This window comes from Rhopilema esculentum, chromosome 13 (assembly GCF_057945365.1).
Source record: "Rhopilema esculentum isolate cy_ngs chromosome 13, ASM5794536v1, whole genome shotgun sequence".
In the NCBI taxonomy this organism is placed as follows: domain Eukaryota; kingdom Metazoa; phylum Cnidaria; class Scyphozoa; order Rhizostomeae; family Rhizostomatidae; genus Rhopilema; species Rhopilema esculentum.
In genome coordinates, this window is record NC_142827.1 from 1,522,159 (window position 1) to 1,535,831 (window position 13,673).

Consider the following 13,673-nt stretch of genomic DNA (forward strand, 5'->3'; position numbering starts at 1 on the left):
TGTTAGAGTACACAATGTTCGAATGTTTAGGGTTCGAATGTCGTTTTGGCAGAGCACCATGTCAGGAAGATTAAAAGATGCGAATTTGGGGCTGTTAGGCCAAAAAGGAATTTTTATGGTGTCGAATTTTTTATATGGGTCTTTTGGGCAGCTTCTTTATCTTTTACTGAAAGAATCATAACGATGGAATGAGTTGAACAGAAAGAAAACAATTCAAAACTTTGATTTATAATTCTGTTAGCTGTCAAGTCAATGTTTGCCATGCAAGATGATAAAATAAGGAGCCATCTTCTTTCTCTGTACTCATATAAAAAATTTGAGCATCTCAAAGCTGGTCTAGTGAAGAATCTTATCATTTTGAAAAATCGTATCATTTTGAAGAATCGCAAAACCATTGAAAGTGGCTTTGACGAATGAGCTCACAAACTACATTCTATTGAAAGCGAACAGGAATAAATAGACAAAAGATAAGGAAAATTAAAGAAAATTCGAAACATACCGATTTTTTCTTCCGCCAGGAAAACTTGTTATACAAATGTTTCAAAAAGTCCTTCAGATATTTTTTGTTGCCCATTGCATACAAAATCCTTCCGTCTTTATAATGAGAGCATATAGCTGCTTTAAACAGCCCGAAGACAAATGCGAATAGGGCAAATCGGTAGAGGATACCCCAAGCAATGAAGACACCACTCTCCCTCACAACTGGGCCTATATCCTTCCGGTGCACATTTCGTAGAAGGAAGGTGTACATGAATGCATTCCAAAATGAGTGGAAGAAGTAGCAATTGCTGCCAAAAGCCTGAAAAGAGGATGTAAATGTAAATAGTCAGTAATAAATTGACGCAACCATTTTAAATTGCAATCTTATTAGAATTACCTAATTTTGAATAAAGTATCAGTTTGCTTTTGCCATGCTTTAGTGTCTGTCGTAGCATTACTTTATTTGCTTGATTCTTTTAATCAAACAAAAATCACTAATTCAAAAACACATGGCTTCTTAGCGGCAGCGCGGTTCGCCCACTGTATAACCATGTATAACTTGATTTCGGCCTAAATCATAAACGCGGATAAATCTAACCCAAAAGCTTGCAACCATGAGTAATTAGGCTTCAGCATCAACGTTAATAAACAAAACTTAATGGAGTATAACAGGGCCCACGCCACGAATGTCAAGTTTGACTTATAGAATTTGGCTCGTCCACCTTGAAATTTGTGGCGTGGGCCTTGTACGAGTAAAGAGTACAACAGGATTATCTTGTGTAGGTTTCTTCTCGGATGACGAATTAAGACGGCTTCAAACCTGTTCCTTGGAGAAATAAAACGAGGCCACAAAATAAGTGAGTAACATCAATACACGATAGAAATTGTGATTCTCAATGGTTGGATAATGACGAGTATTTGAAGGCAAAAAAGTCAAAGCAACATACCAAATATGCCCAAGAAGCAAAAGCAACTAGAACCAGGACAAGACCGGCAGAAAGAGCCAATAAATGCTTAGCACCTCTGCGGAGAGTGGCAGCTGTCAGTCTATATGCACGAGTCCACGTTAACAAGGATATGATCTAATTGAGAAAAACATGTTAATGATGCAGAAAGACTGATAGAAATGATAAGTCTCAAACGAAATGGGAATCAAATTAATGTCAACAAGTTGGGCTGTCGGAGTGTGTTAAAATTGGGGGGGGGGAGAGATTTAAAGGAGAACGAGGGCCTGTTTCCAATACCACAGTATATAACAAAAAGACAAAAAACTAATTGCATTATTAGCTATACCCCTAGCTCCCCTGCTCCCCAGTCCTACGACCCCCCAAAAATCCTTCAGAAATGGCAAATAGCACCATGAATTAGAAATGTCTCGCACTGTCTAACATAAAACTGATTCAAAGAATGTAAACAAATATAAACCCTACAATTAATTAATCGAAGTGGTATGATATGTACTGCTTTAGCTATTGTTTCAACTCACCTTCAGTATTAGCAAGAAACATACAAAGCCCATACATGCTTGGATTGACCAATCAATAATGGCTTCATATCTTAGGTCGTATCCTTGTGGAACCCCAGTTTTCAGGAAAGGTCTTAGGTCCAAGAACATTATCAAGCGATAAATGGAGAGTCCAACAACGGCACCAGATGCAGCGAAGCTGAGCAACAAGTGCAGATTCCAGAACTTCTTGAAAAATCCACATCCGTTTCTACGCAGTTTGTCTTGTATCAGCCATAGAAAGTAGAATGTCAAGAGACCAAAAATGACTTCACAGAACAGTCGGAAGTAATCCAGTCTGCTGACGTACATGTGAACACGAAGGTAAATCATCTCAAGCGTCGGCAAAATCATACCGGATGCGGATATTTCAAATGCTATTGTTGTTACTAGGTACCTATTAATGTTAATGTTTTGCATTACAAATTCTATAAAAACAGCTCTCGTGCGAACGTCCAGCCAACCAGCAGCCCTCAATCCTTGAGCTTTCTTAATGAACTCTACTTTTGCCTTCCCTAAAGAAATGCCATAACCCGAATGGGGATACACGCCTAACTGGCCAAAAAATTTTGTACCGTTCATTGAACTTTCCGGAACAAAAGTCCAAGGACTTTTAACCGTATTAGCCATCTTTGAACTAAGCCACTGAGGCGAGAAAGTTGCAGTCTCGGTGCGGTGAGAATCATATTCCAGATTACAGGATTTGCTCATATTAGCAGCTTCAACAGCGAAAGAAACCGGGCAATCTGAAGAATGGATCCGGACCTGACGCATTCTTGCTGATGACCGCAAAATCCAGTTTTCATTTCTACCGTCCGTCGGAAATAGGAAGCTTGGCAGCTCAGTTTCCGCCCAATCCCATAATTCGTTGATGCTGTCAAAGCAAGAAGGACATTTCTCAAAAGGAAAAAGGAACACAATATACAAAATGTATGGATACATACAGGGACGGATATAGCGGGGGGGCCTAATCATTGTTGCCTAATCATTGTTGCTTTAATCCGTCCCTGGATACATAACGAGAGACAATTCACAAGCCTAAAGACTGTTCTTACTAGACCCTAGCTCCAAAAGGGAGAGAATAATCTTTCTTGTTCAGGTACCTAAAAACTCAGCAGGATTCTCCTGAATGGCTAAAGTTTGAGACAGTTTCAGGCACTGTTCTATCTTATTCATTATACTGACAACTTACCTTTTAACGCTGTGTACTCCTTTATTTTTGGAGGCCAATCCAGTATCAAAGTTATTCTTAACGATCCATCGGTTGGGCTCGTAGCCTGTTAAGCAAATTGAAAACACAATCCACAAATGTATCAGCTGAAACACGAGATTCTTAGCAATTCTTCTGATCTCTCTCTTTCCTCTTCCTTGCTTCTGAGCCACTTCTAAAGCATAGCCTCGAACTGGCTCCGAGGTTGCCGATGAATCTCCAGGTACCACAGGACTGTTAAGAAGACAATTTTAGATTCATTATTTGATGCATAGAGCAAAACGTACAAAGAGAAAAGTGATAAAATCATATTGTAATAAAATTATAATTAGACTGTGGTTATTCCTGCGTGCCAAATAAACAAAGCTCTGAAAGAAGTGATAATTTTCTTCCTTCTTAACATTTTTTTCTTGTAAAAAACCTATTAAGCAAGAAAATCTAGGGGTTCATGAACTACCGAGTGGGCAATCTGACGGTTTCTTAGGCTGGCTTAAACCATTATTCTGGCTTTATTCAAAAATAAGTATCGGATGGATCGATTCAGTCAAATGATAATGCTAAAACTGCAATAAAAGTGCTAAATAGATCTACTTTTGGTTGCAAAGATGTGACCTCAGTACACAAGGTACGAGAAAGCACCAAACCTCTTTTGTACAAAGATTCGTCAGGTGCAGCTTGATTGAAGTTGGGTTCCATAGAAAAATTGGAAGTCGAGTAACAGAGATAACATTATCAAAATGAAGGCTATAAGTTTGCCTGGATGGTTGGTGGCGTATGGTTGCTCAAGACAACAAGGAGAGATATTTCCTTACCAACTGACGAAGTCCCCGTAATCAAGGTTCATGGGCTTCCGAAGCAATGCAATTAGCATGGCAACTAGGACAAGCTGAAAGGAAATAAAATCTTTATTTAAAAAGTTTGCATGTTAAAACAAATGTATTGTCAAAAGCTTTTCCTAGCAAATAAGATTGTTAGCTTTGTAAATAATTATGAAATTTCTAAAGAACTCAGCGAATTTTTACATACGGCAAGTGTGACGATATATCTTTGTCTTTTGATATATTTTGATAAAATATATCAAAAGGCAAGCAACTCAGAAAGCAGCTGAACTTTTTGTGCGAACAAAGGGGAGAGGTTTATCAAGATGGTAAAGCAGGCATGCATATGTTGTGAGGCTCTTAGTTAAGTCTGTTTATAGTAAAGAAATTCAATTCAAATTTGCTTATAGCTGATCCACATACCCAGGACATTTCCTAAATATAATGTAACTGTTTGCTTGTTTTTAATCAAAAATAACAATCAACGATTTTCATGGTTTCAAAAAAAGGGGAAGCATTGGCTGTTATATTTGCAACAAATTAAATATTTTGCAGCCCACATGAGCTCTGCCACAATAACCCTGACTTTTGTTATTAAATTAAAGTTAAATTAAAGGCAAGTAAAAGTTAAATTTGACTATAATTAAAATACTCACAAGAATTGGGTATGTGATGAAAACGTCTTGAAAGAGACCAGCAAATATGGATGACAGCCAGCTCAGGGCCTTTTCTTTGCCAAACTGCTGCCCGTATATAAGGATTATTATGAAGGAAAGTATTGATATAGCCAGACAGCCAAAGTAGCCAACGACAACGAACCATGCTGGCAAAAGACACTCCAGATTTTGATGCAACTCACGGATATCTAGGTAAATAAATGTGAAGTTTTATTAATTTTTGTGCAGGTAAAGATCTGTTCTTTCATTTTTAACTTGAAATCTTGGACAATATTGTTGAGACTAACTTTTATTTTCGAAAATGCATGAAAGTTATTGTAACGAAAATAACCATAACAAATTCCCGCCCCCCCCCCTCCATCCCCCGAAATCAATGTTGGGCTTGTAGCCACCTCATCTAAGAGTAATTCAAACAGCGTCAACATCAAAGTAGGGGCTGGGGGAGGGTATTTTATCTTCTTGAAACTGGGTAATGCTTTTGCAAAAACCTCGATCATCTTTATCCGAAATTGTAGTTTGATTCACAACAAAATGAAATTGTGATCAAAAGAATTAACATTGATGATGCTTACCCTTAAAGGCTTTTGCGCAACCGGCATGCATTGCGACTATATTTTCGCGTAAAAACAGTTACAGCAAAGCATGGCATTGACGCAAAATGGCCAACAGTGACACCATGATAGAAGTTGAATGTAAATAAAGAAATTTGTTGAAAACTAATTTAACATTTTCAATGTTGTCTTTGTCGTTGTTGCTGCTATACGTTTGCCCAACTACCCTTAACATTTGAAACACAATATCCCATATCAAAAAGACAAATGCAAAAATTGAGCTGCTCGCCCAACATACCAGGAATCTTTTGTGATACAAAATCTTCGTCGATGTCCTCCAGGTTCTTGGGGAATGGAAAGTTTGTTCGCGTCGTTGATGAGCTTGTGATTCGGCTGGTCGAATACCGACCACTGCTGAAGCTGTCGTTTGCATCTCTCGACTCTGAGTATTTCTTCATCGTCTGGTCTGCCCTATACTGCTTTATTTGGCTTTCTTTTATATCGGAAACGCCTGACGAAATGCATCCCCTGCAATCATAGGGCAAATAAAGGGTGTGGAATAAAACACATTCTCAATCAACGGGACTACGGCTCATGTTCAAAACACATGGATCTGTATGAGTAGGCTAGTCAAAATAGATAAAACGTTAAGAGTTCTTGATACCCAATCTCAATAGGTCATAAGCCTCTCTTGCCAGACTATGAAAAATATCATAAGTTTTCAGATTTCTCAAGCCTTTTTTTGTATATATGCCGTTTCAGAACTCGTTCTTGACTCAGATAAAATGCACGCGACACGAAAAGCAGTAGCCCGATATGTATAAACTATGCAAATTTATGCAAAAGTTTTGCCATAACAAAGAATGGACTAGGTCACTGCTCAATAAGCACAGCCTTCTACCGTCCTGAAACCAACCTCAATATCAGAGGTGTAGTAACGCTAGGAACACAACTGACTCAATCTGCTACTGCTTTAGAAACGTGGTGGAATCAAACAACGTAACATAAAGAGGTGAAGAAAGAGTAAATAATTCTATAATGGAGAATAATTATAAGCCAGAAAAAAGGTCATTAGGAATGCTTACATGCTGTCATATGTTTCAACCGCACTCATTTTTCTCGACGACATAGTGGTAAGCCTGGTTTGCAGGGTCGAGACGGTCGATGCACCACACGAAGAAGGCCTGGAAGGAGAAGCACAAAAAGCATAAATATATGTTGAGAATTAAGGTAAATTTGAAAGTGATGTATTTGCAGGAATAGGCAGTAAAATTTGGTGTGCATTTCACGATTTAGCATCGGAGAAAGCTTTTGACTGAGTTACACGAGACCAGAAAAATTTTCTAGTTCTATCAGTGCTGGAAAAAAGGCTTTCGTGGAGCACAATTTAGCTATCCTCTATCAAAATTTCAACACGCTTTATAAATGTGTAAATAATTTCAATATTGTAGACTCAGTAAAATAATCGATCAGTTTCTTATTCCCGCACAAATTCTCTCGGTGTACCTCCCCCCGCCTGAAAAGATCCTTAAGAAGCCTTTTTAGGACCCATTTTCTTGATTAAACGTACAAACAAAAGCAAGTGAAATACCTCTGGTGATTAGCGTGGAATCTTGGATGTTCCGTTCCGTAGTTCTCATCATATGACACTGGGACTCTTTTATACTGGCGAGAGCTCCTTCCAAGGAGACGGGATGCTATGCTGTCTTCCATCCCAACGGACACAGAATCCGAAACCCTAAAACAAACAAATACAGGATATTCACGATTCAAATTCCAAAGACTTAATTCCTTGCATCTATTTTGTCATGAATGAATAGGCATTTGAAGATGCCAAACAAAAACAGACTTTGGTGAGGCAATTAGCACAATATTTGTTGTTAATGAAATTATTTCTGTAAACCAATGTTGGACATTCTCATATCTTATCAACAAAGTTCCATTTTTTCTAGGCTTAAAAATCGTTTTGGAACCTACCTGTTTTGTTCTTGATGTAATCTATTTGGCTGCTGACCGTATGTGACAACGGCTTTTTCAAAGCCATCTTCAGAGTGGATCGAATCCTTTAGAAAATACACAAGGATCACAATCTTAAAAAATGTCTAGATTCATCAGTCATCGGAGATAAACAAACACTTCTACAACCAATAGAAAGAGAGCGGGCTAGCTGGAATCACTTTTCTTCTTCTTAGGTTATCTCGATTTACATCAAACCTAGTCGTCGAAAGCTGTTTTCCTCAAGGGTAGGGGCGGGGTGGCTTGCAGGTCCCATTTGCCGACAAAGTTTACGGGTCCAATTGCCAATCAGCTTGAAATGTTACCGACATAGCATCCTTAGATGGCAGAAAACCATTTCTGCAACAAATACTTTCCGAAGGGGGAGGTGGGGTGACACCCAAAGCGACGGCCCGGAACCTTGCAATGAAGCTTTCAATTGCAAAAGGTCATAAAGATCGATAGGGTAATTTTCTTATAGCTTTGATCAATTTAACTATTAGCTTTGTGGCCAATTCCGGCCTATTCAAATACTTTTCATCAGCTTAATAGTAGCGTGTTTTTATAAAAGTTTCCACACGACGAAATTAATGCTAGCATTATATTGATACCTCAGAGTCTTCGTAATGATCAGATAGTGTTTCTATCGCCATATTTCGTAATCCTTCTACAAAATAAAAACACAATAGCTCGTGAGTTTTGATACGTAAAACACCGATGGTTTGAAATAGGCATAATTCTAAAAAGGAAGTTAAGAAGAAAACTGTTTTTTCTTTTAGTAACCTGCGGGTATTGGACAGGGGTGGATCCAGAGCAAACTTGAAGGAAGGGCAGGTGGCAGTGGGGGCGCTGAAAAATGTTCAAAAATTGGTGATGATGTATACAAGAATTTCAGATCCATTTTCGGAATAAACAAAATAACTTTGAGGTAATCCTTGAAGCAAATTAACCTATCGGTCTCAGAAACTTTTTCATTTAATTCTCATTCTTCAACTCGTCGAAGGAGGGGCAACTGCCTCTAGTTACCCCCCCCCTTAAATCCGCCACTGGTATTGGACAACATTTGACTACTGTAAAACAAAAAATACCTTTACCCTGGGCTCCGACGCAGGTTGGAAAGTGGCGGCGCCAATGGGAAAACTAACAATCATAACAAAATATGTTGAAAAAGTCCTAATGTTTTGCAAAGTAGTGGGGGGCATTAATCGGAGGCCCTGTTTAAACCGAATCAATATTTGATCAAGACAAGCTGAAATTACCACTTTGATTTAAGAGTGGTTGGTAGACGGAGAGACGAAAGTATCCTCCACATCTTGGAAGCGAAGTGGCAAATAACGAGCGAGGGGATTCCGTGAAGTCCTCGATTTCAATCCAGTCTTCTGACAGCCTCCTTGTTCTTTGGCTGATTGGAAGCACGTGAATCGTGACTTCCTCGTCACCGTCCAAAACACGCTGAATAAGAAATTAGATTGTTACATGCACTGACACGCTGATGAATTTAATTTTTTTTTCGCTTATTTTGAGAATTGTTTACAATATTCGACGATTACCACTTTTAAAGAGACTAAGATGTTTCTAACTGCAATGAGTATTTGTCAAGTCATCAAAACATCAAAAAGCAATGAAAAAAATGTGAAATGTTGAATAAACTTTTCTTGACTAGACCTAGACATTTTTCTAGACTAGGATCTAAGCCCATTTACAAAGTCAAGTTAACAAAGAGCGATTGTCATTTGAAAAAAGAAAAAAGAAGATAACGAAAAAAGAAATAAAAACAAAATGAATGGATAGAAAATACTAAAACAGACAAAATGCAGACGTACTCTCGATTTAGGAAGTCGGCAATTTCTGAATATCAAAACCAGAAGAAAGTTGATTGGAAAAACCATGAGAGACGAAATAACACCGACAAGCACTTCTTCATATGAGTAGCCTTTGATGCCGATGTAAACATCAATGTTGCCTTCACGAACGGTTCCATACCACATGGCATCCACACACATCCAAGATAACAAAAACGTGACACAGCACGTCAGGCGCTGGACTCTTGTAAATCTGAACGAAACAAGATAACGCGGTCATTCATTCTATGCTGCAAATTCAATCATTGCCAATAACAATGTGTCAATGTATTACGCAAAAGGCACTATATTTTTGAAATTACTAGGCGCAATGAGTCTTGAAAATCAGCTTCGACAAAAGCCTGCTTATCCCATTAGATGTTTAAAGTTCAATATTGTAGAGACAAGAGCAATGATTCGTTAAGGATTTTAACCATTTAAAAGATAAAAGATTAAGCAAGAAGCTCAACATAATTGCAACAGTCAACCATTCAATAATGTGAGCTACCATTAACAGGGCCAAATCAAGCCTCTACATCGTAAGATTTTTCAAAACGTTCCCGGACATGGCCTTTCGTTTATACTGACAGTTCATCTGTAATTGAGACCCAACGAAAATTTCCAAGACTTCATGAAACTAATGCCATGTACCAAATTACAAACGGGGCAACGTTCCCACAAGGGTAACTCGCTGAGAAAGAAGTTGCATGTTTCAATTTTTAACTGCAGGATAATTGTAGGCATTTAGCCTTTTCAGACACTTCCACTTTAAAGTTGTGGCTTTTTATCTACTCTAACTACTTCGATTTCTTTCTAGTTTTCAGACCTAAGGCAAACACCATAACAGAAGTGATATGAACTCATTTACCGACTGAGCCTTGGCTTTTCAAATATAGAAATCCACAAGTGGTAATCAGTGAATGTTCGACCGACAACATCATTGAAAATTGTCTTGAACCTTGCCATAGTCTTAGCGTCTGCAACTCGGAACACCCGCTCGATTTCCCCGTCATCTCGATCAACGCCAAGCCATCTAAGAAAAAATTCATGGTTAGAGCAAAATTGAAATTTTAAAAAGCATTCCAAGACCTTTGGAGATTGGTTGCTAAAGCATACAAGTTGCGGATGCCGAATGCCAGAGTGGAATTAAAACACAACGAACTCTACTTTGATTCAATTTTACTACTTTTATGGGATTCGGCGGAGCAGCCATTGACAGATAAAGCTGCAGTGAGCCGTGGACCATACTGGAAAGTAACATATGGCTGCAGACAAAAACTGGCAAAAAGAATCACTGGTAATATCAAAAAAATTTCGGCTGTCTCTTATGATAAAAAACCAGAATACAGCACGAATAAGGCCTGGTTCAAACGTCGCGCTTCTCATGTGCCGAACCTAACTCTAGAATTAAGTACAATTGAATCAACAGATTAAATTGAATCAATTTGTTACCGCAGATTTAGTTAAGAGCGGCAGACTAGTTTGGATCGGCAGAGCTTGCCGAGCTGCACGGCTCCAGCACGGCACATGAGAAGCGCGACGTTTGAACCAGGCCTAAGGAACACCAATTTGACAATGAGTGATTCGGAAACAGCTATCAACAAAGTGTTTTCGGATAAGAACAACTTCTATCAAGAAAAATACTGAATAGGTACCTGTTACAGAAGAAGAAGTACTTTTGTCCATTAAGAAGATTCTTAATGACAACTCTCGTGAGGTACCAGGATGGACTTGAGCCAGAGTTGTCATGCCAAACACGAATTCGTAGAATTTTCCCAAGCCTACGGAAAACAGTTCTGTTTGCTATAACCAGTCACTCGTTTGTTTTCATCGAATTTGATAATCACATTGACGTAACATAATGTAAGTTGAAGACAGGTAAGCCGAAAAACCACCAATTTCAAAGTAAAATGCGGGTCTGGATGTTTCCTATTCGTAAATGTTAATTAAACTACTAGACTACAAACGGCAGCTACACAGAAGCTGACAGTCAGCTGGAAGTCGCGTTAATTAAGTCGTGTCATTTGAGTAATTTGACTGACATATAAAACGAGTAATTTTCATATGAAAGTCAGAAACACATTAAGTCACATTGTGCAAATATAAGGCCAGAAATTTTAATAAATAAGTGACTCTCACAGTGGACGTAGAAGCAAATATTCAAAATATTGGATATACAAAGTGGCTGATATTTGTAATGGAAACAAAATAAGAAATCCGTATTTAAAGAAGAAAGCGAGAAATTATTACACCGGAACCATGTGAAATAAACAAGGCTTCACAAAGAGAAAAAATCAATCTAAAAATTCGATTAAAGTGATTTTCGCACCAGACAAATTCGAGGTGATATCTATACCAGAAGTAAGAGACACTAAATAGGCCATTCGCCGGAAACCTTAATCTCGCATTGATCTATCAGTTAACAGTAGCAAGGAGCAACGTGATTGACGAACGGGAATAATCCGGTATGAGTGAAACGTAAATTATGATTAAGAAGTAAAAATGCAAAAACAAAATTAGCTTATATTTAGACCTCGCATACCAGTGCCGTCGGTACGAAATTCATATTGGGGGGGGGGGAGGGGGGCTCCCTTAAGAGCACTGTTACAGCAAAATAGATTATAAACAAAATATACCTGGTTGGCGAAGAAAAGCGGAATAATTCGACAGAATTTCTATGAAAGCTTCCTTCCTTTGCGAGGACAATCGGCTTTGTCGTATACTTTGTGGCAAAAATTTGAATGCCAACATTGGCTGATGTACCTGGAAATCATTACAAAATACAGTATCTGGAGCAAATACATTGGAAAGAAGTCGCCTTAAGTCAAAATATACGTCACCTTAAGTCAAAGCAAGTCAAAAGTGCCTCAAGTATCTCTGTAGGTATTTAGGGTAATGAAAGTTTTTTTAAAACTTTAGTTGCTATTACATGATAGAGACGAAGCCTGCATATGAGCTTTACAGTGACTGTGAAAAAAACTGAGGGAAGAAAACTCCAAACCAAAGCCTTTTATAACCTTACTTTGAGCCTAAAACGTATTCATAAAGGGAGTAGTATGTTTGAAAAATCAAAATTTTATCAATAAGAGTCTGCAAGAAAATTTCAGTCTGCAAGGAAATTTCAAGTAAGTAATTGCAGAGATTTCATACAGATTCATTGCTTAGGTAGAAACCTCTTTGGAAGAAATATATAATATAGTTGAATACCGTAAAGTCGGAGATTTAAGGAGAGTTAAAAGCTGGTCTGATTTAACCAATGTCCGACTTATCCGTCGTACGAATTTTGACTTGAATAAGGTAGGAATATCCAACAGGAATTGAAAATCAGTCCGACTTAGTGAAGGTCTGAAGAGGAGTTTTCTGTGGTACAAACAAACGGGATTCAACTGTTTTTCAAAGCATTACCTGCACCGGGGAAAGCACCGGTCTTCAGCCTCACTTCATATTTGAAGTACTCATCCGGGCCCATGAGCGGTATGTACTGAGCCTCACGCCGGTCCTCTTCATCTTTACGAGAAGCAAAGAACAAAGACATCAAATACACCACGATAATGGCAAGGCACATTGAAATCGCAATGGGATTCTTCTCTACGTCGAGTTCCTGGAAAAAACATAGTTCATTGATTAACTTCCTCGTTTTACTACTTGTAGGAAGGGCATTTATCCAGGAAGTTGAATTGGTAGGGATTCATTGCCAAAAGCCATTTATCTTACTCTGACGCAAAATATGGCATAAATAGAGAGTAATATAGTATAAACAAGATAATTCAAATTCATTCTTGAAAATATTTCAATGCAAAGGCACTCACTAGTGGGGAATCATGGGTCAACTATTGGGGTAGTCGAGGGGTAGTCGATATCCTAAAAGATCTTTTGTTTTTCTGATGTTAAAATCAATTTTGCAAGCTTTATCAACTCAATAAAAACCTCAGATAAGAGTGTGTTGAATAGTAAGATGGGTATGTGAGTATTTAGAAGTAAATGGCGATTTACAGGAGGGAAACGTGAGCAATTTTCTCGTAATAATGGAAGAAAATGAGCATGAACATTGATTGAGCAGTAAGAGAGTAGTTGGTGACCAGGCATAGAATAAATCATGAAATGGCTTTCATAGTGCCTATGGAGGTAGGACGGTGTGTGCTGACGTATCAGTGGCGAAATTAAGGCAAACTTTCGCGCAGATCCACTGAATACTAATAAACGAATCTCGGAAACCGAATAAAACAAAGACAAGGAAGATGAAACCGTACCGACAATGTTGACCACTTTATAGGATTCGGTGCTATCTTAAATGTTGATGCAAACGAGGTTAGATGGCTACTTCTGCAAACAGTCTTCTGGTATGTCGTGTCGTGGTTGAGCATTAGGCCTTCAGAGCTCCACACACCATTCTCTCTATCCCAGAAGATGCAAGATACAGTGTACACAAGGACAGTAACGTTCACATCTTCGCGTTCCCCTTTATTCTTTATCTTGATGTAGTGCCTCTCGGAAGTTTTGAATTCTCTGAATGAAAATAAAACATCTCATTTCAAAAACTGTTTACTAGCGGTAGACTTTAGGTTGACAACCTAATCTACAAGTAATCAACAATTTT

General features: G+C 38.3%; 1 protein-coding gene across 1 annotated transcript in view; it reads right to left on the reverse strand.

The window, feature by feature from the left end:
* Positions 1 to 13,673, reverse strand: part of LOC135691887 (polycystin-1) — a 36,962-nt gene that overhangs the window by 1,984 nt on the left and 21,305 nt on the right. Inside the window, exons 12-29 of the mRNA XM_065209884.2 lie at positions 13,327 to 13,582; positions 12,482 to 12,677; positions 11,713 to 11,839; positions 10,732 to 10,857; positions 9,945 to 10,109; positions 9,059 to 9,290; positions 8,495 to 8,687; positions 7,847 to 7,902; positions 7,218 to 7,303; positions 6,832 to 6,978; positions 6,326 to 6,424; positions 5,539 to 5,768; positions 4,669 to 4,877; positions 4,007 to 4,080; positions 3,177 to 3,428; positions 1,967 to 2,858; positions 1,428 to 1,562; positions 500 to 799 (exon numbers count right to left, since the gene is read on the reverse strand). Of these exons, the coding sequence (XP_065065956.2) occupies positions 500 to 799; positions 1,428 to 1,562; positions 1,967 to 2,858; positions 3,177 to 3,428; positions 4,007 to 4,080; positions 4,669 to 4,877; positions 5,539 to 5,768; positions 6,326 to 6,424; positions 6,832 to 6,978; positions 7,218 to 7,303; positions 7,847 to 7,902; positions 8,495 to 8,687; positions 9,059 to 9,290; positions 9,945 to 10,109; positions 10,732 to 10,857; positions 11,713 to 11,839; positions 12,482 to 12,677; positions 13,327 to 13,582 (3,775 nt within the window). The remainder of the gene's footprint in view (positions 1 to 499; positions 800 to 1,427; positions 1,563 to 1,966; positions 2,859 to 3,176; positions 3,429 to 4,006; positions 4,081 to 4,668; positions 4,878 to 5,538; positions 5,769 to 6,325; positions 6,425 to 6,831; positions 6,979 to 7,217; positions 7,304 to 7,846; positions 7,903 to 8,494; positions 8,688 to 9,058; positions 9,291 to 9,944; positions 10,110 to 10,731; positions 10,858 to 11,712; positions 11,840 to 12,481; positions 12,678 to 13,326; positions 13,583 to 13,673) is intronic.